Source organism: Oryza sativa, chromosome 11 (genome assembly GCF_034140825.1).
Source record: "Oryza sativa Japonica Group chromosome 11, ASM3414082v1".
Lineage (NCBI taxonomy): Eukaryota > Viridiplantae > Streptophyta > Magnoliopsida > Poales > Poaceae > Oryza > Oryza sativa.
The window spans coordinates 15,369,537-15,391,890 of record NC_089045.1 but is presented as its reverse complement, the minus strand read 5'-3'; the positions used below and the strand labels follow the sequence as shown (position 1 = coordinate 15,391,890).

At 40.8% G+C, this 22,354-nt stretch overlaps 1 protein-coding gene and 1 long non-coding RNA gene across 3 annotated transcripts; one reads left to right on the top strand and one right to left on the bottom strand.

The window, feature by feature from the left end:
- The first annotated feature begins 959 nt into the window (after nt 1-959).
- Nucleotides 960-5,601, top strand: LOC107277034 (protein NRT1/ PTR FAMILY 1.2). The gene is made up of 4 exons (XM_015761195.3): nt 960-1,402; nt 3,596-3,813; nt 3,904-4,454; nt 4,574-5,601. The coding sequence occupies exons 1-4, from the start codon at nt 1,321-1,323 to the stop codon at nt 5,457-5,459; spliced, it is 1,737 nt and encodes a 578-aa protein (XP_015616681.1). The 5' UTR covers nt 960-1,320; the 3' UTR covers nt 5,460-5,601.
- Nucleotides 5,602-11,688: 6,087 nt separating this feature from the next.
- Nucleotides 11,689-16,627, bottom strand: LOC4350380 (uncharacterized). 2 transcript variants are annotated; one of them, XR_001541551.3, is made up of 6 exons: nt 16,108-16,627; nt 15,704-16,006; nt 14,123-14,228; nt 12,868-13,104; nt 12,169-12,229; nt 11,689-12,057 (listed from the first exon to the last, which is right to left on the bottom strand). It is a non-coding gene; the product is annotated as an uncharacterized lncRNA (long non-coding RNA). The 2 variants fall into 2 exon arrangements; XR_001541553.3 differs by lacking the exon at nt 14,123-14,228.
- Nucleotides 16,628-22,354: the final 5,727 nt, after the last annotated feature.

Sequence of the window (22,354 nt, the reverse complement as noted above, 5' to 3'; positions counted from 1 at the left end):
TAGGCAGCTGCCGTGAACATCGTCGACATTGGGGTCAGTGCTTAGGGGTCAAGATGGGTGCTAGTTAATTATGATCGTCATCCTGGTCAAGCATGTGGCGGCGTGCTGACGAGGAGAGGAATAAGAATAGGGAAGGGAGGAGGTGCTGGCAGCTGCAGCTCCCACTCCACTCGGGCTACCAAGCATCACAGCGGTTTTGGGAATAAGAGCACACGTACGCACTTTACCACCAAATACCCTCCGCATGTACGTACCAGCTACTTTTTTTTTTGTTAAATCCCAGGAAAATGTGAGCGCATATGCATGATATGCATGATCTATAGCAAGAACCCTAACTAGCAAAGATGGACTAATTTGGCACTATAGAAGCCCAACAGATCAATAAACATTGTACTGATGCAGAATTAAAAAAATGTTTTCTTGAAAGTTCATAATTTTTGTTGCTTTAAATTTTATTAAATTCTTAATGGTGTTGCAGCTCCGAGTTAGTAAGGTCTATCAAATTGTCCAGTTGAATAGTCAATGCTTATTGCAAATTCGATTTCAGAAAGGTGCATCCAAAAGGAGTAAGTGATAAAATTCTTCTAGAACAATCCTCACCAAATTTTCAAGGAAGTATCCTTTTAATGCACCCCACAAATGAAAGTGGATATGATCCATACATAACAAGCCTGCCTATTTGTTTAAATAAGTTTTTGGTCAAATTAATCTTTCACACGACAAGCTGAGTATTTGGAAAATATTACATCTTACAAAAATTTTGACATGGTGCAAATACATACCTATATATTGCACAATTGGTATTCCGTCGGGATATATATGTTATAAAATGATACTGCCTAATATATTGATACCAAATGGATCATTTGCTAGTATCAATATTCATCCACCTCAAATTCCTCTTGCGGAAAGTAATAACTATAGCACTGTAATATATGTATCTCACTTTTATGTTTATGAATGAAATTTCTCTATTTATCTCAGTGCATGTTTTGGATAAAGCATAAGGTGTGAAACTGGTCCAAGGATTTATGACTTTTATTTATTAATATGGTTGTGTACATTTTTGAAGGACTTTCGGTGCATTTCCTTTTTGGCTATATGCGGCACTGGTTTCAGTTTCTTTCTAAATCAGGCATCCCATGGTTTCAGGGACATCTGGCTCCCCCTATATAAGAAAGCATATCTCACAAGAAACCACATCTCAGATGATACTGAATTCTTTCTTGCTATTTTGAAACATTGCTGCTTTCAGGGGAACAAATTCTCTTCTGTAGGTGTGGTGATCCTCTATCTCTCGTATTGCCCTGGGTTTTGCTTATGATGGAAGGTCATAGCAATGAACTGGGACGGGCCAACACCTTGAAGAAAGGAGGTCTTCGACCAATCCCGGTCATCATCGGTAATGTTTTTGGCTTAAGTACGTTGAGGTAGCATGGAAATGACATTCAAATGGAAAATGTTAACCAGAAAAACTGTTCAATTTTTCAATTTAAAATTGAACAGTTTTGCTGGCAACAAATGTTCACAAATTGCACAACAACAAAAAAGAAATTTCATTGAAAGAATTTTTATTTTCATGTATTCTACAGTTCTAATCATTATGGATCTCCTAACATAAGAATAGAAGCAACCAGGATATAGCATGTTGTTGAATTTGTTTCAATACTAAAATATTTCCCTTCAAGCAATAGAGCTTCATCAGATCTTTCACATATCTATCTATCTATCTATCTATCTATCTATCTATCTATCTATCTATCTATCTATCTATCTACTTCCTCCATAGTTCCATTTTTTATGGTTTATTTTTAATTTAGAAAGTCAAATTTGAAATATTTTGACCGATAATTAGTTAGCATACAAGTATATTCAGTGTATAAAATTTATAGTTCAAAGTACTTCACACAATATTGGTATCAGTAGCTATCAGAATGATGCATATTTTTATAAGAAATTAATGGACAACATTTTGTCCTAAATACTTTCTAAAAGGTATATGAGGGGACATCGAAAAGGCTAACGGGCGATCGATCGCCTTGAGCGATCAGCCCCCCTCCTCCACGTAGTTTTCTTTTTTGGCACCGTATTACTTTCCTATTTTTAGTAAATTTATGCACCTGAAATTTGTACACCTCAAGCTTATATATTCGATTCAAATTTGAATTTGAATTCAAATATTTTTTTAATATAGTATTTATATACATCTAAAGTTTATACACCTAAAGTTTATAGACCCAAAGTTCATAAGTCAAAAGTTTGCATACCTGATTCAAATTTAAATTTAAGTTCAAATATTAGTTTAGAGACCCAAAGTTTATAAGTCAAAAGATTACATTCCCATTTCAAATTTGAATTTGAATTTGAATTCAAATATTTTTTATATATAGTATTTCTATACATCTAAAGTTTATACACCTAAAGTTTATAGACCCAAAGTTTATAAGTCAAAAGTTTACATACCCTATTCAAATTTAAATTTGAATTCAAATATTAGTTTATAGACCCAAAGTTTATAAGTCAAAAGTTTACATACCCATTTCAAAATTGAATTTGAATTCAAATTTTTTTTATATATATAGTATTTCTATACATAATTTTTTCCAGCTTTGTTTTTTTACTTTTTAAAAATTTATGGTGTAGTTGGAAGAGAAGGAGAGGAGGAAGGGGGAGAGGAGCATATAGGGGGGATAGGGGGTGATCGATCCAAGCGATCGATCGCCCATTAGCCACACACAGGGGACATCCCCGTGATTAGAATCCACTCCCTTTAGACCATTAGTTTTATATTTCCAAACAAAACTAGGCCCACCCACCTTTCACACATCCCCTCCCATGTATGCATATGGTTCTCTCCCAGCTCGTCCCATGCATGCACGCACACCCCTTATGTTCTTAGGGCACACTCCTCCCACCCCCACCTAAATGCCTCCATCTCCCGGACTCATATATGCTGCCTTTGTCAGAGAAATGGCAACTTCGAAGCACTCACTGTCCATATGAATTGGAAGTGATTTTTACCTCATCATGACTTGCAAATGAATCTTCTCATTTTCTATTGTGTGCTTATCAATCTATCTCTACAGCCAATATAAGGTGTTTGTTTTTTGGACCAACGATTCCTAATACGAAATCCCAAGCTAGTGCTCAAGCCATTGGCTACTATATAAGTGTAAAATCACAATCTTGCAGATCATCTTGCAGTGGTTACATAGTATTGTTCATGTTTGTTGTGACTTGCATCAGCCGGTTCTTGGTTTAGCTCATAGTTCTTTGTATGTTTTATCGATGTGAATAAGCATACAAACATATTTGATTCAAGGGACAAGCGAATCTACTGGGCCGATTCCTGGCAAATCAATGAGGCTAAATCCTAATATTTATTTATTTATCTTGACAGTATATTTTTTAGATGTGCCCCATAATTGTTCCTAGCTAAGAACTTGTCTATCATGTAGATCTCTCAAGTATGTCAAAACCTTTTTTATTATTCTGAGTTTTGTGCTTTCAAGTAGTATGGTTGGAATTTGACTATTTTCTGAGAAAATATTTGAATCGTATATAGAAACTCACCTTTTTTTCAATTTTATTTCAGCAAATGAAGTATCTGAACGAATTGTGAGCGCATCAGTTACTGCAAACCTTATTATCTACCTTACAACAAAGTATCACCTCGGTGCTGCAAGTAGTGCAATCATCATCTTTGTGTATCAAGCAGCTGCAAATTTTTTGCCTGTGTGTGGTGCAATTGTGTCTGATGCACTATTGGGTCGTTACCTGATGGTTACATTAACATTGTTCTCCTGCACAACTGTAAGAATACTACACAATTTTATTCAATAATGTTCATGCTATCATACAGAGGAATCACATTGCTTAGCTTTTTTTTGGTGATTAATGCAGGGGACTTTTATGCTATTCCTAACATCACTAATTCCAAAATTAACACCCCCAGATTGTGGTCTTTCAAATCAAGGTTGTACTTCGCCATCTCCACTACAACTGTTTGTTCTGTGTGCCTCTCTTGGTTTCATGTCGCTCGGAGCGAGTGGTGTTCGCCCCTGCTGTCTTGCCTTTGCTGAGGATCAAATTGCTCATTGGGACGAAGCCCAAAAGGACCGTGCACTCCGTGGTTTGTTCAGCTGGTACTATGTATCGGTCGGCTTCGCGCAGATAGTGGCTGTTACCATCCTCGTCTACTTTCAAGATCAGGTGGGTTGGAAGGTTGGGTTTGGGATTTCAGCCGCCGTTATGCTATCCATCACACTTGTGAACTTGGCAGCATCACCCTTCTATGTGAAGATGAAGCCACAGAGGAGTATATGGATCAGCTTACTGCAAGTGGTTGTTGTGTCTCTTAAGAACCACCACCTGGTACTTCCGAAGACATATCAGAGTGCTCAGTTCCATAATGCCTCGGGATTAAGAGAGCTAGTTCCATCTGAAAAAATGAGGTAATTTATTGCTAGTTACTACCATTTGCATATCATACACACTAGAAAACCATTTTCAAGTCATGTTTGTCTATCTGCCAACTTATTTTCCTCTCTGCTAAATCAATTTATTTATCCAGATTCTTGAACAAAGCATGCATTCTGAGATACCATGCAACCAATGTGAGCGATGGAGCAGGCAGAACTAACTCATGGAACATCTGTACCGTGGAGCAAGTGGAGAACCTCAAATCTGCACTCAGCGTGATACCGATGTGGTCAGCAATGATAATGACCTTCCTGATACAAAGCTCATCCTTCGGGGTACTACAAGCAGCCACCATGGACCGGCGAGTTGGCACAAAAAAGTTCCAACTACCGGCGGGCTCTATCTCAATCTTTGAGATCATAACCTTCACGATATGGTCAGGCTGCTATGACCGGTACATTGTGCCATTTCTTAGAAGAATCACAGGTAGGCAGCAGGTGCTAACCCTTAAGCAACGGATGGGCATTGGTGTGTCCTTGTCCATTGCATCCATGCTTGTGGCATCAGCAGTGGAGACATACAGAAGGAAGGTTGCGGTTAAGGGAGGGTTGCAGCACGATGCTAAGGGAACATTGGAAATGTCTGTGCTGTGGCTGGCACCTCAGTATGTCATAATAGGCCTTGCAGGCGCATTTAGCTCCATTGGGCAGATCGAATTCTATTATGCGGTGCTTCCCAAGTCCATGGGGAGCTTTGTGCTAGCATTGCTCTTCTTCGGTGCTGGTGTCGCAAGCATCATTGCAACATTAGTGATCAAGGCCATCAACCTGATCACCGGTAGAAATGGCATGGCACCATGGCTGTCCAATAACCTAAATGAGGGTCACTATAACTATTACTACTTCCTTCTTGCTGTCCTTGGTGCCATTGACCTGATCTATTTCATAGTTTGCTCTTATGTTTTCGACGAAAGGACACAAAACATGTCCCTGGAAACTAGTGGTGATGCAAAAGACATGGTAGAGTTTCAAGGCTAGCTCAAGCAATGGTAGTGCAAATTAGTGCAAAATATAAGATGTGGCTTAGTTGTTCTTGGTATGTTTTATGTAAATGCTTGAACCTTTGTATTTCATCAATGTTATATGCTATATAATTCGGAGCCCTCTAAGCTTTGCTCTATTGTAACTATGGTTAATTAAAGTTTCAACAATGACTCGGTTCTAGTGATGCATATGCAGAACAAGATAGCATGTAGAATACAAATAACAAAATATCCTCAAAATGCATGTTCAGTGTTGAACATATAAATGAACTGAAGTATTAATTTATATGTGATAATACTACATATGTTTCTGGAATAGAGCTGAACAGTACTAGTATAGAACAAACAGCCAGTACAAAATGGCTTCACTACTAGTTATTGAACTTGCACATATCATGCGATGAATCAGTAGTGGTACTCATATTTTGGAAACAAAAACAAAACTACAATAACAATATTACCGTCGCCGCCACTGTAACACTGCATGCTGTCCTTCTAGGTCATCACCGTGCTATCGTGCTCTCCTCCCATGGTCATTGCTATTGTACCGCTATGGCTGCTGCCACATTTAGTAAAGAGGACTACTGCAGCCCGGGATTACATCAAAATGGTGCAGCACGACTGCATCTCGCAACTTCCTCTCACACTAAGTACGTGCGCGAGTCGCGAGTATCTTATCTCTCCTCGATTGCACCGGCCGCTTCCCTCGTGGTATCATATGACACAGCGACAGAACAAGCAGTTAGTCTGGCTACTTCGAGCATCAAGTTGCCCGATCTGAACATGAGGTGCACCGCCACATCATGCAGATCATTGAGGACATGGTGCACGACAAGTCTAGTTGAGTCCCTATCTCCGCTATGTCGCCATCGTGAACAACCACTTGTTGTCACGTCCTAAAACGACCCTAAAAATATATCCTTAAAATTATGCCTAGAATAATTAAAATCCAAGTGAAAGCCTCCAAAATTAAAATGTGCAAAGTTAAAAGTCAAATAAGGCTTGGAGGATTTTTTTATATTTCCTAAAAGCCTAAAATGTGTAAATAAATTTTAGTGAAATTTTCAGAGCACAAATAATAATTATCAAGAAATAAACAAAGTTGAAAAGGTTTTATAAAAAGAAAAAACCCTAAAACCATCCTTCCCTCTCTCTGGGACGAATCCGGCCCATCTCCCTCCTCCTCTCTCTTCCCCCGTGGCCCACTCGGGCCTCCCCCACGCGTGCGCCGCCGACGGGCGGGCCCGCCCACCACACTCGCTGACGGGTGGGGCCCACCCGTCATCCCCCTCCTCCCGCCGCTCCCTCCGCCCACGCCTAGCGCCGCCGCCGCCAAATCCGCCGTGCCCAGCCGCTCCCGTTCAAAATTGAATGGGGGAATTATTCCCCCTATTCCCTCTCCCTTTCCCCCCAATTTTCCCTCTCTCTCTCTCCCTCGGATTCGCTTGGAAGCCCTCCCCTAATCCCGCCGGCGCCATTAATGGCAGCCGGGTCTCCCGCGCCGGTTTCCTTCCCCTTCGGCCGCCCTCTCTCGCTCCTAACCCTATATAAACCCTCCCCGAGCTCCGTACCACCGTTTCCGCCACTCGCCGTGTGGACACCCCGAGTATTATACCATCCAGTGTCCAACGCGACCACCACATACTATTGGATAAGTGGGATCCATACATGCATAAATAGCCACTCATCCTTAATGTGTCCATGATCGCGGTTGACAACCTTCTGTTATAATAACCGGAATGCCGAGTAGTGAACACAAGAGATAATCATAAGATAGCTTGCCAGTCTACTCCGTCATATGCCCGTCAACCATTCGAAGGTGGCGACCAAAAGCATACCCCAGTGACTCGATCCAAAGCACTATCCCGGATTATCTCAAGCGATCAAAACCCGTTACTCATGATTAGCTAGTCCCCAGGAATGCGACTAGCCTCACACTTTCATCGCAAGCAATTAATAAACATAGCATGTACCATGATAGGGTTAAAGTGCAGCAAGGTACATGACACATAATAGGGTCCGAGGTCCCAACATTCAACACATAAATATAGCAGTGGAAGTCTCAATTAGAGTTCATAAGCAAAAGATAAAACCGGTGGTGCCTCAACCCCACTAGGGCAAACCAACCGGGCAAGAGCCAAGCTGCAAGAGATTACTCATTGCCCTCGCCGCCCTCGGCAGAGCAATGACCACACAAGAAACATAACTCATAACCGGAATCCTCTCCTGAAATTGCAGACACCGGTTTAAGTACAAGATTGTACTCGCAAGTCTTACCCAAAATTATATATATATAAGGGAGAGAGAAGTATGCAAGCTTTCTAGCCTATAGTGGGTCTCTAGGTTCAACATTTGCATAAAGCTAATTTTATTGAGCAATTAATGAGTAAAATAAGCAAGGACAAGTAAATCTAGCATCATTTTAATTTATGGACAGCAAGTATATAATTCTGAAATGTATAAGCAAATGAGCCCAAAACGGCGCTCTCATCATCAACCATGGACTACCAAAGTCCATGCCAACATGGCACAACATGCCAACACCACCATCAAACATAATCCCATCCATAATAATCCACATTTGATGCTAACATAACTGACTAACACATCAAGCATTATCCATAACCGAGGACGCGACTATTTGAATAGATTATACTCTGATCAGAGGTGTACAACTGGACCCACACGAAATGAACAAAGATCAAATGCTACACACCCCATCGAGTGCGGTACACAAGTGATTCAAGCTCATTACATGCCCTTTCTTAGCCCCACCCCAACCACCTATACCACGCTGGGGTTCCCGACGACTCAAGTCACGTGCATGCGTGATGTGACCAAGGCGGGCGCGCCACGTGGGAGACACCCCAGGCCAACATAGGCACCCGAGGCCCTCCAAAGGTCTACATGCCCTCACGTCTCTCCAACGTGGTATAAATGATCATAGTAGAACTAGTAAAGGACAAGCCGGTCCCAAATAAGGCATGTGGTAAGTACGAAGGGTGCTTGAATAAATGTCAAAATGTTCGGTCCTTAACGACCTAGACGGGGCTACTTGCATCAGGGGAAACCCACCTCCCATCATCGCCCTATCACCCGTCCAAGTCCAACATATTTCATCAACCATTATTTAGTGTAAGTGCTCAAGTTTTATACCCCATAATGCAAGTTGTCTATATACCACAATTAATAGCACTGTCCATCCCTATAGTTCTATTAGCACTAAGCATGGCTAAGTATTAATGAATAAGACATCCCAAGTAATCCCAACCAGTGGTCATAGGGTATAAGAAGAGCAATATCACAAGAACTAAATGCATAAATAGGTTCTACCCATACACCATAAACCAACAATATTAATATCTAGGCAATGCATGCATATATATATATATATATATATATATATATATATATATATATATATATATATATATATATATATATATATATATATATATATATATATATATATATATATATATATATATATATATATATATATATATATATATATATATATATATATATATATATATATATACACACACGTATAGATTGCAACCAAATTATTTATTTTGAAAAAGCATAGGTTCTATATGCTTAGGTGCTTGCCTTGCTGCTGAGGGTAGTCACTATCCTCCTCTGGATATGGCTCGTTACTCTCTGGATTCTCCGAATCTACCGATAATAGGCAAATATGCAAATAAGATTCAAATAAACATGCATATGCAACATGCTCTATAAATCATGGCCTAATTACAGTAGGTAGAGAGTATGATAAACTGGTTTTAGAAAACAAGAATCATCTCATTTACATTTGTGGTTTGATAGATATAAAAATAACAAGCCATATACACTGAAAATGGCATTTCTGTAATTACATATGAACTACCCTAGGTCATATGAAATGCTGACATTTTCTAGTTAGATTTCACAAGTGCTATCATTTTTAATTCAAAGATCATAACCCACTGGTTCTAACAAAACTTGGCTCCCTACATTTGGAGTTAAAATATTTAGGTATGAATTTTACAACTTTAATAAAAAGAGGATTACTTAATCGTTTTAGACCTACTTTAGGAGGTAGTTTTGTCAAAATCTTTTCCACAGAAGTGAAGAGTACCATTTTACAAGTTCAACAAAATTAGTTTATATGTTTATCATATTCCAATATTTACTTATGCATTGTCCAAGATCTAGACTACTAAAATGATACCTAGATCCATTCACAATTTTAGAGGAAAACCAGTACAGAAGTTAGCCATTTTCATTTTACAACATTGTAGATCACGTTTCTATTAATCCATAGAAATGGTTCAGCTCAAACGGAGTTCAGATGAATTTTCTACACATTTTTGAAGTTAGTACAATTTCAGCACATGTTGAAAACAGTTTTCCATTAAGAACTTCCTGGATATTACAGAGCGGTCAAGGCTAGAGTGTTATGTGTCTTGGTCTGTTTTTTTTTTTGGGAAAGAACCCTCAAGTCTAGCTAATTCACCGATGAGGTCCCTGGCTCGAGCTCACGGGGCGGCAGCCATTGGCTGGGCTCAGTCTAGAGCCTGCCGGCGGCGAACGGAGGCTCGGATGGGGTCGAGTTCAACAGAGAGAAACTGTAGAGGAGGTCCATGCGATCACGTAGGTGTCCGCGCTGATGAAAGAGGTGGTCTGTAGCTCGCGAAAAACAAGCTACAGCGGCGGTGGTTCTTGGTATGCGCATGCATGTCGAGCTACAGCTCGGAATGGGCTATATGGGTGCATGCATGGGGTGTTCAGGGGTATGCAGTGTCTCACCGTGCAGCTGAAAGGGGTCGGAGAGGTCCAGGAAGCAGCGACGGCGTTGGAGATGCCCGGCAACACAACGAACACGATGACGACCCGAGAACGACTAGATCTGGCCATAAAAATCCCAAATAAACGTTTGAATGAGCTAGAACATTGCCTGCAGAGTCTTTTGGCCAATGTAAAGGATAAACATGCTTCAAAGTAACCAACCGAAACTCCTTCATCAATCTTTGGCACTTCTCATTATAAACCGTTAATGTATCATTCTTACATTTATATTCTCCTGCCAATTGACTGATCACCAGCAAAGAATCCCCCATGATTTCAATAGCATCGGCTTCAACTTCCTTGAGTAATTGTAACCCTTTGTGCATTGCCTCACACTCAGCTTGGTTATTAGTCGCATAAGGTTTAATAGTATAAGCAAACTCAAAACATGCCCCCCTATGGGAAATTAGAACTAAGCCGATACCACAACCATCAGTACACACCGATCCATCAAAGAATAAAGTCCATGGCACAATCTCAACCAAGCCGATTGAATCATCACGATGTTCCACAATAAAATTGGCTATAGCATGTCCCTTAATTGCCTTCGGCGACTCATACCGAAGATCAAACTCAGTTAAAGAGAATATCCACTTTCTAACCCTTCCTTTCAAAATTGGAGCCGATAACATGTATTTGACAACATCAGCCTTGCATATGACAGTACACTCGTTGGATAGTAGATAATGCCTCAACCTTGTACACGAAAAATACAGACACAGGCATAACTTCTCCATAGGGAAATATTTAGTTTCAGCATCCAAGAGCCGACGACTGGGATAAAATACAACTCGTTCTTTTCCATCCAACTCCTGAATCAAAACTGAGCCGATTGACTTCTCACCGGCCAATAGATATAATCTAAAAGGAATTCCTTTCTGTGGAGGGATCAAAACAGGAGGAGAGCTAAGATATCACTACAAGAAATCTTATGATAGATGACGCTTCATTTACGTCACAAACACATAAAATTTCGTCACATTTCGTAATCTGTGACGCTCGCGTGACGAAAATTTATTCGTCACCTATCATGCGTCTCTAATGGCATTCTATGACGAAACCTTATTTTTTTCGTCATTAATCTAGTGACGATCCTTCTGTCGTCATAACTTTGTGACGCTCATATTCATCATTATCTAGCCTAAAAAACGTCACACACTAAGCCTAGATGACTATGAAGTTGCCATGTAGGACAACAAACGTCATAAAATCGTAGTACATTGCCACGTGGAGTTGACATGGCATGTTAATTGTGACAACCTGAATCGTCATGAAATTTCTTATGGGCTGTTAAGGTCCATGAATGGAGCAATCTGTTTATGGGCTAAGCATATAAACTCATTTCAGCCCATTACAAAAGCCCATATAAGCTCAAGATATAACAACCCATATATCATAATACATAAAGGCCCAATTATCATTCAATATAGCACAAGTCCATTTATCATCCCAAACACATACAGGTAAAGCCCAATCACATACAATCAAAGCCCATTCACATGTATCCTCACATCAGTACATACCATAGCAAAATAAATCCAGCTACAATTGCAAACTAGGTTCAATTCCACCAGATCCTAGATATCAAAATAAGGTCCTAGCCTCCTAGGTTAACTTAACAAATGCAGCCACAAGAGCAAACTAGATTCACTAAGTCCACACTAGGTCCACCCACAAATAACTCAGCAAAAAAAAAAAAATCAATGTCCAACTCAGCCAACCATACTCTGCAACAACCTCAATGTAGTCCTCCTAGGCATCTGTGAGACAACAAAATTTAGTGTAAGATGATTTGAGCAGATGGGGTGCTCTGCAAATCCAAAAGGACACACAAAACAGGATCAAAACTGAAGGATCATAGGTAGAGCTACCTTATATTGTCTCCAAGATTCCAAAGAGTAGTCCATCAATATACTCCTATGTATTAGCTAGCTGAATGCAGTAGGGCACATGATTAAATTAAAGTAAATAAATATGACATGTCGATCAAAAAAAAACCATCAGCATAACCATGAAGCTGAGGTAAAATCTGAAAAGTAAATTACGAGAGGACTCATTTTAATACATAACTAGCAAGTACCCGTGGCTTTGCCGCACGGAACGGTACTGCCATTTGGACCTATTGAGTATCGAGCTGATGTGATTTGCAATTTTGCATATTGATCGAGATCGGAATAAATGCAAGTGCATTAGATCAACTATCACATTCAGCACTTATAAATTGAAATATGTCGTATACCCAAATATGTCCCAGGAATAATAATACTACTAATCTACCCAAATGTCTTAGGAATAATACTACTAATCTACCCAAATGTCTCAGGAAAAATACTACTAATCTGTTGTTCACACATAAGTGAAGAATCAGAGAACTTCACTGAACTTGGAATTGTCAATTTATGAATATTCAGATTTTGGTCGAGACAACCCTATTTCAACTTGTCAGTATCTTGAAACCATGGTGCTCCATGATGGTATGGACCAATTGACAAATAGAAATGTTAAAGTGAAAATTTATCAATTTAACGAATATTGCTGCTCATATTTGGAAATAGGACAGTAGTTCATACCTTCAGAGCTTTTGATAGAGCTCCATCTGAATGACACAGACATACTTATGGATCTAGTTACTGGACCAGTGTTTTTTTGTCCATACACATATAATGGAACTATTTTATATATACACCGAAAGAAGTACTCTTGAACAGATATATGAAGTGAACTGTTGCTTTTCTCCATGCACATTAATGGAGCTGTTATACCCTTTGCTTGAACAAAAAATGTTCAGTGTTTTCTTCATCATTTTGCTGCAATAATAAGAGCTGGAAGTTAAATAAAGGTTATTGATATACAAACATTTAAATGAACATTATGTGTTAATTGTAAAGCATTGAAAGCAAGAGCTCACATAGTTAAGACACCTACCATTTTTACATAGTAAATATTCATAGAAACAAAGATAGAAACTGGGAGGTTATGCAAAATCAAGGCATATTAGCACATCATTTATAGCATAATGTTTATACATATAAAATTGGACAACTCCTGGACTCCATACATGCATATTACAGTAGTACACAAAATCTTATGTCAAGCTGACAGATTTTGGTATTATGCCTTGCCGCTGTAACTTCCAACAAATTATTTAGAACAAAGCTAAGATTTTGTATCTAAGATATATTACTCTGCAATCAAATTTCGACTTTACATGAACATCATAACTTCTTTCTAAAACAGGATTAAGGTAAATAGAAGCGTCTTTTTGGGATTTAGTCTACACACTGACATAATTGTAATCTTGTTGTAGTATGTATATGTACCTAGATCTATCAAGGGAATCACTACTTACCAAGGAACCTATTATCCAGTAATATCTTTGATTTGTCTATTTTAAATAAATAAATAAATTAGTTATATGAATAGGTAATAATAAGTTCTAGCTCAAGAGTTCTGCAATATTACATAGCACATCATAGTTTTAGACTCATTCATACTTATATTAAAATACTTAGATCTGTAAAATAGACATCAGTAGATTGCTAAGACTACAAGCTTCAGTTGGTTTGAAATGCAAAGATTTAAGAGCTACAGAGCAAAGGGGTTTCGAAATTATACAAGTTCGACAGCTAAAACTTGGCACTAATCACTAATCAGCAGAGCAAAAGCAGCATAATTCTCCATATCATACCACAATATGTTTACCTAAATAAGCATGTCATACTCCATAATCCGGCAATTAGCTACCTATCAGAACGGCAGACTGAACTACAGCTAGGCAGCTAGCTAAGTACAGCTAAACTACAACTAAGATCGATATACTTGTACCTTAGAAGGATTCATTCTTATTATCGTTCTTGGAATGCTTTGCTCTGTCAATGCGAATTTCTTCTTCTTGTCACTACGCCAGATCCTCACACCTTTGACGGCATATCTGTGACGGGCATAAGTGTTGGTCAGTGATGAGGGTCACCTTTCATGGGTCCTACGGGATACCGTCATCAGTGAGCCATCCGGTTGCGGGCCGTCACAGGCATCTAGTCACCTGTGACGGATCGAGAATGGAACCCGTCAGAGGTGTCCCTTTGACGGGTTCCATTCTCGGCCCGTCACAGGTGACTAGATACCAGTGACGGGTGTTAAGTCTGCAACCCGTCAAAGATGAGATAGCTCAACGAGTTATCACCTTGCACCCGTCATAGATGACTTAAAAAAAGCTTCAAAATCCCCCCATCCCCGTACCCACCACCCCAGCACCACTCATCTTCTTCCCTCTCATCTTCCTCCTCTCATCTCCCTCACCAGCCGCCTCCTCCCCTAGTTCCCGGTTGCCGCCTCCACCCCACCACCCGTCGCCGCCTTCATCCTTAACAGCCGGCGTCCGCGGCCACCTCCTCCGCCTCCCGACGGTGTCCGCGGCAACCTCCGCCTCCCGACTGCCGACCACCGACTACCGGATCTGGCGTACGGGACGCGGATCCAGCCACAAGGCCTTTCCCCGACCCCCGGCCTCTCCCCCACCGCCGACAGCCTTCTCCTCTGCCACCGGATCAGCTGGCGCCGGATCCACGTCCACGACACCGCAGCCACCTGACTGCCGGCTGCCAGATCTGTCCGCCAGGAAGCCGGATCCGGCTGCCGACGCCTGCCCCCGCCTCCCAGTTACCAACACCACCGACGCCTCCCTCACCTCCGCCACCGACCGTCGTCCCTCAGCTGCTAGACATCGGATCCGGCCTCCACGAAGCCGGGGACGCACAGATCTAACCGCCAGGTACCGCCTCCTACATCCCCACCCACCGGCCACCTCGGTGAGGTTTCTTCTCCTTGTTTTTTTTTTTACTTAAATCTTCTTCTTCTTGTTGTTGTTGTTGATTTGAGGTGTTTGGTTTGCTCTAATGGTGGTTTCTTGATTCTTGATTTCTGTTTGGTGGTGGAGCAGCAGAGGAGTGCCTCTTCGAGGTCCTCCACCGCCTCCCCAGCGGCCGCGAGCGTGGCGCTTCCGCCTGCGTCTGCAGCATCCGAGCTTCTGCTCAACCAGGCCACCGCGACGCGGACCTCGGCGTCCCTACCCGACCTCGCCCAGGAGTTCGTCATGGATGAGGACGATGATAAACTCTAGGTGTCAGCCAGTGTGCCCCTTCTATGAATGATATGATATTGTTGTATGATGATTGATAAATTCTTTGGCATCCCCTTTTGTGAATGATTGCTATGTGTGATATATCAGTTTGAAGTTTTTGTGATGGTGATGAATGCGCATGTGATGAGCAAAGCAGCGGTGACAGCGAGCACCACCATGGCAGCTTGCGCTAATTTTCTTGCTAGGGTTTTCACACCTGTGACGGGTTGTAATCTAAACATCACTGACGGCTCAAAAACAAATGGGCCGTTTGAGATAATAGTTACCTGTGACGGGTTCTATACGGGCTGGTCACCACTGACGGGCCTTCACCCGTCAAAGGTGAGGAGAGTCATCACTGACCATTAATCTCTGACGAGGGGCTGAATCCGTCAGAGGTGACGGTTTAGGCCCGTCACAGCTAGCCTGAACCGGCATAGTGTGTAGACTTCCAAATTCCAACAGATACTCCTAATATCCAGATCCGCTGTATGTTTTAAGCATGTTTAGTGCCATAGTAGTTCCAGCCAACCTCCTTGGAGAGCTGGCCGAGGAGGCAGTACTTGTGCCCAGGCTGCAGCCTCAGAACCCTACAGTACGGCACCAAACAAACACCATTAGACCAATCACCCGCGCACAATTACAATAATCACAAAAAAGATCCAAAAAAAAACAAGCAAATCCGAAGTACTTGAGCGCGTCGGGGATGACCATGCGCTTGGTCCTGTCGTACGGCGGCGGCACGCCCTCGTACGCCTTCAGCCTTGCCAGCGCCGCCTCTCCCCTGGTGTAGGCAAGGTGGCCAAGCATGTGGTGGCGCGCGTCAGATTTGAGAGAGGGAGAGGGGGTGGTGGCGGCGGGGGAATGTGGAGGGAGGAGCTAGGGAGAGAGAGCTAGGACTAGGCGGCGGCGCGGCGACGGCTGCAGACTCCCACAGCCGCGCGACGACACCTCCCGGCGGCGCGAGAATGGCTACAGGCGGCGCTCCCGACTCCCGGCCGCGTGACGACACCTCCCGGCGGCTCCCGGCAGGGCTCCCGAGTCCCGGCCGCGCATCGACGGAGGGGGTGGGACGAAGGAGGAGGCGGCGGTGCGCTGCGCGCCTGGTGGCTGGGCAGGCTACCGGAGTGGCTGGTGCGGCCTCCTCGCGTGCAGCCCGGAGGAGAGGCTGCCGCTGGAATGGCTGGATCTATGGATAGGATTGGGAGTTTGACCTTGACTTAGGGTTAGCTTTTATATATACCCGTTAATTGGGCTTCACTATAATGGGCCAAAACGTATAAAAAGTCCAGAATTAGTCCTCTATACACGAATGGTCAAACATTGGTAAAATAACTACCGATGTTTCAAATGCAAAAATCATAAATAACAAAATTGTAGAACTCATCGATATCTACAACTATTGTATTGGTTCTTTTTACAAATAAGTTCATTTGAATAATTCAACTTTGGAATTTTCAAAATTTAAAAACTTCGAACAGAAATTGGGGTTAATAAATAATTTCAAATAGAAAAGTCACCAAAACCAAAGTTGTACAACTCATTGAGATGCAAATTTTTTATTTTGATCATTTCTCCATCTATTTGAACAATTTGAAACTTTAAATTCAAAGTTTGAGAACTTCAAATAGATTTTGTATTAGTGAACGATTTCAACTGAAAAAGTTATCAACAACAAAGTGGTATAACTCATCAAGATCTATAACTTTTATTTGGGTCATTTTTTCATCCAACAAAGTGATTTGTAACATTATTCACAAAATGTACATATCTCTTATATAGTTTATAAACTATAAGAGAGATATATAAACTTTATAAATAATGTTACTATTACTTTGTCGGATGAAGAAATGACCAAAATAAAAGTTATAGATATTGATGAGTTATACAACTTTATTGTTGATGACTTTTTAGTTGAAATCATTTAGTATTTGAAAATATTGTTTGAAGTTGTCATAATTTGAAATTCAAATTCAAATTACTGAAAAAAAAGTCATATAGCAAAATGACCAAAACAAAATTTATAGATATTGATGAGTTATACAACTTTATTGTTGATGACATTTTCAGTTGAAATCATATTATTATTTAAAAATGTTGTTTGAAGTTGTGATAATGTGAAATTTAAATTTTATATAGGTCAATCAAACTCATATGGAGAAATAACCAGAATAAAACAGGTAGATGTCAATAAGTTGTATAACTTTGTTTTTGACAACTTTTTCACATAAGTTCATTTAGTATGATAAAATTCAATTCGAAGTTTTAATATTTTGAAATTAATTGAAAGGAGGGAGGCAAAATGGACTTCTCGAAGAGGGAGGAGCAAAAGGGCTAGCCGATAATAGCCGATAACAGGCCTTGTTCATTCTATCTCTGTTTAAACTTTTTTTCTTTTTATTTTATTGTACCATTGTGAAGTAACACACAAAAATTCATACTAAATGAACTTATATGAAAACGTTGTCAAAAAAAAAGTTGTATAACTTATTGGGATCTACCAATTTTATTTTGGTTATTTCTCCATCTGAGTTTGATTGACCTATATAATATTTGAATTTCAAATTATGACAACTTCAAACAATATTTTCAAATACTAAATGATTTCAACTGAAAAAGTCATCAACAATAAAGTTGTATAACTCATCAATATCTACAACTTTTGTTTTCGTCATTTTGCTATGCGACTTTTGTTTCAGTAATTTGAGTTTGAATTTAAAATTATGATAACTTCAAATTATATTTTCAAACACTAAATGATTTCAATTGAAAATGTCATGAACATCAAAGTTGTATAACTCATCAATATATATAACTTTTATTTTTTTCATTTCTTCATCTGATAAAGTGATTTGTAACATTGTTCACAAAATGTATATATCTCTGATATATAGTTTGTAAACTATCAGAGATATATGTAAATTTTGTGAACAATGTTACTATCGCTTTATCGGATGAACAAATGACTAAAATAAAAGTTATAGATATTGATGAGTCATACAACTTTCATGTTGATGAATTTTTCAGTTGAAATCATTTAGTACTTGTAAATGTTGTTTGAAGTTGTCATAATTTGAAATTCAAATTCAAACTGTTCAACACAAAGTCACATAGAAAAATGATCAAAATAAAAATTGTAGATCTTGATAAGTTATACAACTTTGTTGTTGATAATTTTTCATTTGAAATCATTTACTAGCCAAAAAGTTATTTGTATTGAGAGGAGGGAGGCAAATTGGACTTCTCAGCGAGGGAGAAACAAAAAGGTTGGGCCAGCGGCCCAAAGAGGGAGGTGGAGAAGGAGAAGCCGGCCCAATGAGTGGGCTCAGGGAGGGAGAGAGTAACAGTTGGGCCGAAAAAGGCCCAAAGATAAAGGCAGGGATTTTAATTTATTTTTTCATTTATTTTAATAGGTTAAATGAACTTTGTGGTATTAAAATTAGTTATTGAGCTCCGAAAATTCACGGAAACTTTCAGAGAATAATTTATACCATGTAGAATATTACAAAAATATTCAAATAAGCTGATTGCACCAGGACACCTAGAAGCCGTCTTATAGATATCTTCTTCAGCCATAAATATTTGATTATATCCCGCGTTCCCATCCATAAAACTCAAAATCTTGTTCCCTGACGCAGCATCAACCAGCTGATCGGCTACTGGCATTGGATATTCATCCTTTGGGGTAGCTTTATTCAGATCTCGGAAATCAATGCACACCCTGACCTTGCCGTTTTTCTTAATAACATGAACTATACTAGAAACCCATTCAGCATATCGGCAAGGACGAATAAAACCAGCGTCATATAACCGTTTAATCTCAGCCTTGACAGGTTCAAGCATGTCGGCTTTGCATCTCCTCGGGGGTTGTTGACGTGGCCTAATCCCTGGTTTGATAGGTAGCCGATGCTCAACAATCGATCGGCTGAGTCTAGGCATCTCATAATACTCCCAAGCGAAGCAATCTCTGAATTCTTTCAACAGCTCTATCAACTTGGTTCTAAACTCTGCAGATAAATTCTTACTAATAAATGTCGGCCTTGGTCGATCACCTGGACCTATATCAATTTCTTCCAAATCATCGGCCGACATAAAACCTTGTCCTTGTTTGTCATCGAGATCATCTACCGTGTCCTTGCTGTAGACATCTGAACCCTCCACGACGCCCTCAAAATAATAGCTTGGGTTCTCCATCTTCAATTGGCTGTATATCAGAATCGGACACTTTTAGAAAATCTCCATCCCAAACTTTTCCAGATAAACAATCAAGACCATCCATCTCCCAATTGACTGACCTGTCGGCTGGCACAATCTCAATCTTGTCGCCTTGCCATTGAATCAAGCATTGATGCATGGTTGAAGGAATGCAGCAATTAGCATGAATCCAATCCCTTCCAAGCAACAAGCTATAAGAACCCTTCCCATCAATGACAAAGAATGTTGTAGGGATAGTTTTGTTGCCGACTGTCAGCTCTACATTCAAAACTCCTTTGGTTTCTGATGGATTGCCGCCAAAGTCTTTAAGCACCATGTTTGTCTTGATGAGATCTTCAGCGTTTCTGCCTAACTTCCTAAACGTAGCGTACGGGATCAAGTTCACTGCAGCCCCACCATCGACCATCATCTTGGACATCGGCTTCCCATTGACATACCCATTTATATACAATGGCTTAAGATGCCGATTCTCTGTCCCCTCTGGCTTCTCAAAAACTGCCTGCTCTGGCGACAAAATCAATTTAGCCGATTCTTCTTCAAGTTCATCGATATCGGCTTGCTTGGTCCCAAACTCGGCGGGCAACGTGAAAACCATGTTGACCAAAGCAGTTACGACGCCTTTTCCTTTAGCTAAACTCTTTGCCTCATCAGCTGTGGCTTCATCGGCTACAGGAACCTGATTCTTAACACGCCACTCCTGCCTCGGCTTTGTTTTCTTCAACCGATGGTTCATTTCCTGTTCGACCTCCTGAAAGCGCTCCCTGTTCCTCAATTCTGATTCTTCGTGAAAATACCAGAAGGACACCATTGATTTTTCCTGATTTCATTGTCCTCTTGGCCACGATCTTGATTCACTGGACCCAATCTTTGATAAACAGGAACTCTTGTCTGCCTTAGCCGATTGCCCTTATTATATGATCGACTTGAGCTCTCGGCAATATCACTGCACCCAGGACAGTCTTCAATAGATGGTAGCCTCATACCTTCATTCCAACAGAATCTAAAGAACTCACAACCCCAATGAGAATCAAAGCCATCGTCGTCTTCTTCATAGTGCTTCTCCTGCTGCTTGTCATACTTCCTCTGATATTTGTTGATAATCTTAGCCGAATTCACCTGAAAACCCCTTGCACAGCCCCCATCGGCTGTTCGGCCAGCTGTATGCACCATACTAACAGGAAAAGGATTGCCATCAACCTTCATCAGCCTCTTAGAGTCGTCAAACTTGATTTTGCCTCCTTTAATAGCAGCTTGGATTTGCTGCCTGAAGACCTTGCAATCATTAGTCTTATGAGACCTAGAATTATGCCACTTGCAATACCTTTTCTTGCCCAATTCTTCAGCCGAGGGAATTGTGTGACCGGTAGGAAGTTGAATCTGCTTCTCTCGGAGTAGCAAGTCAAAAATTTTATCAGCCTTGGTTATATCAAAGTCATACCTCTCTTCTTTAACTGAGCTTTTTACCCATTGGCATGGTATAACCTTCTTACTCCTTACCCACTTGGCTGCAGCTATATCAGAATCATCATCCTCATTATCCGATCCATATATATAAGGGCAAACATGATTAACCTTCCTAGAATTTTTCCTAGCCTCTGCATACGTTTGTTCATGCAAGGCTACCTTCTGTGTAAGGTGTGACAAGCTTTCAAAGTCTTCAGATGACAACTTCTCCCTAATTGGAGCAATCATACACCCTGAAAAGCCAAATCGGCTAACTGGGCATCAGTCAAACTCAAGCTGTAACACTTATTTCTCATCTCCCTGAATCTCTGAATATACTCGTGCACTGGCTCATCATGCTTTTGTTTGATCGACGTTAGATCGGATAATTTCATCTCATGAATCCCACTATAGAAATAGCTATGAAACTGCTTTTCTAAATTAGCCCAACTGTTAATTGATCCATATGGTAAAGAAGAAAACCAAGTAAAGGCTGATCCAGCTAAAGACAACCGGAATAACCTAACTCTCAAGGCGTCCACAGCCGATGCTTCACCGCATTGAGCTAAAAATCGGCTAATGTGCTCAAAAGTTGATGTACTATCTTGCCCTGAGAACTTTGAAAAATCTGGGACTTTGAACCGGTTAGGTAAAGGAACTCTCTCAAACCATTCAGGATATGACTGTCGATATAGATTTCCAGCATCTTTCGGCCTAAGTCCAAACTGCTCCTTCATGACATCTACAATCAAATCGGCCCATGGCCGTTGTTGAGGTGTCCCTTGAGGTTGTTGCGGCATATGCTCAAATTGATTGTACTGAGGAACAAATTGGGGCTGAGCCGATCCTGTTTGCTGGCACTGAACATGAGGTGATGGTGGCTGATATTGATAATTCAAATTGCCCCCCTGGTAATTTGAAGGCCTGGCTGAATATTACGTACCAAATGTTCAGAAATAACTTGAGGAACAACCGTGCCATCCGGTTGTACATGATGAACTAAGTGTTCTGGGACAACCTGATTTGCAGCATGTTGCACAGGCTGACCACCAGGTGTTGCAAACCCAGCCGATGCATTCATTGAACCTTGCTGCCGAATCGGCTGGACAACCTGCTGCCTTAAGGGCGTTTGCTGAATCGGTTGTACAACCCGTTGAATTGGTGGTGTTTGCTGAACTGGTTGCACAACTTGTTGGATTGGGGATGTTTGCTGGATAGGTTGCACAACCTGCTGCCTTGGTGGTGTTTGATGAATCGGCCGCTGCTGGGTTGGATCAATG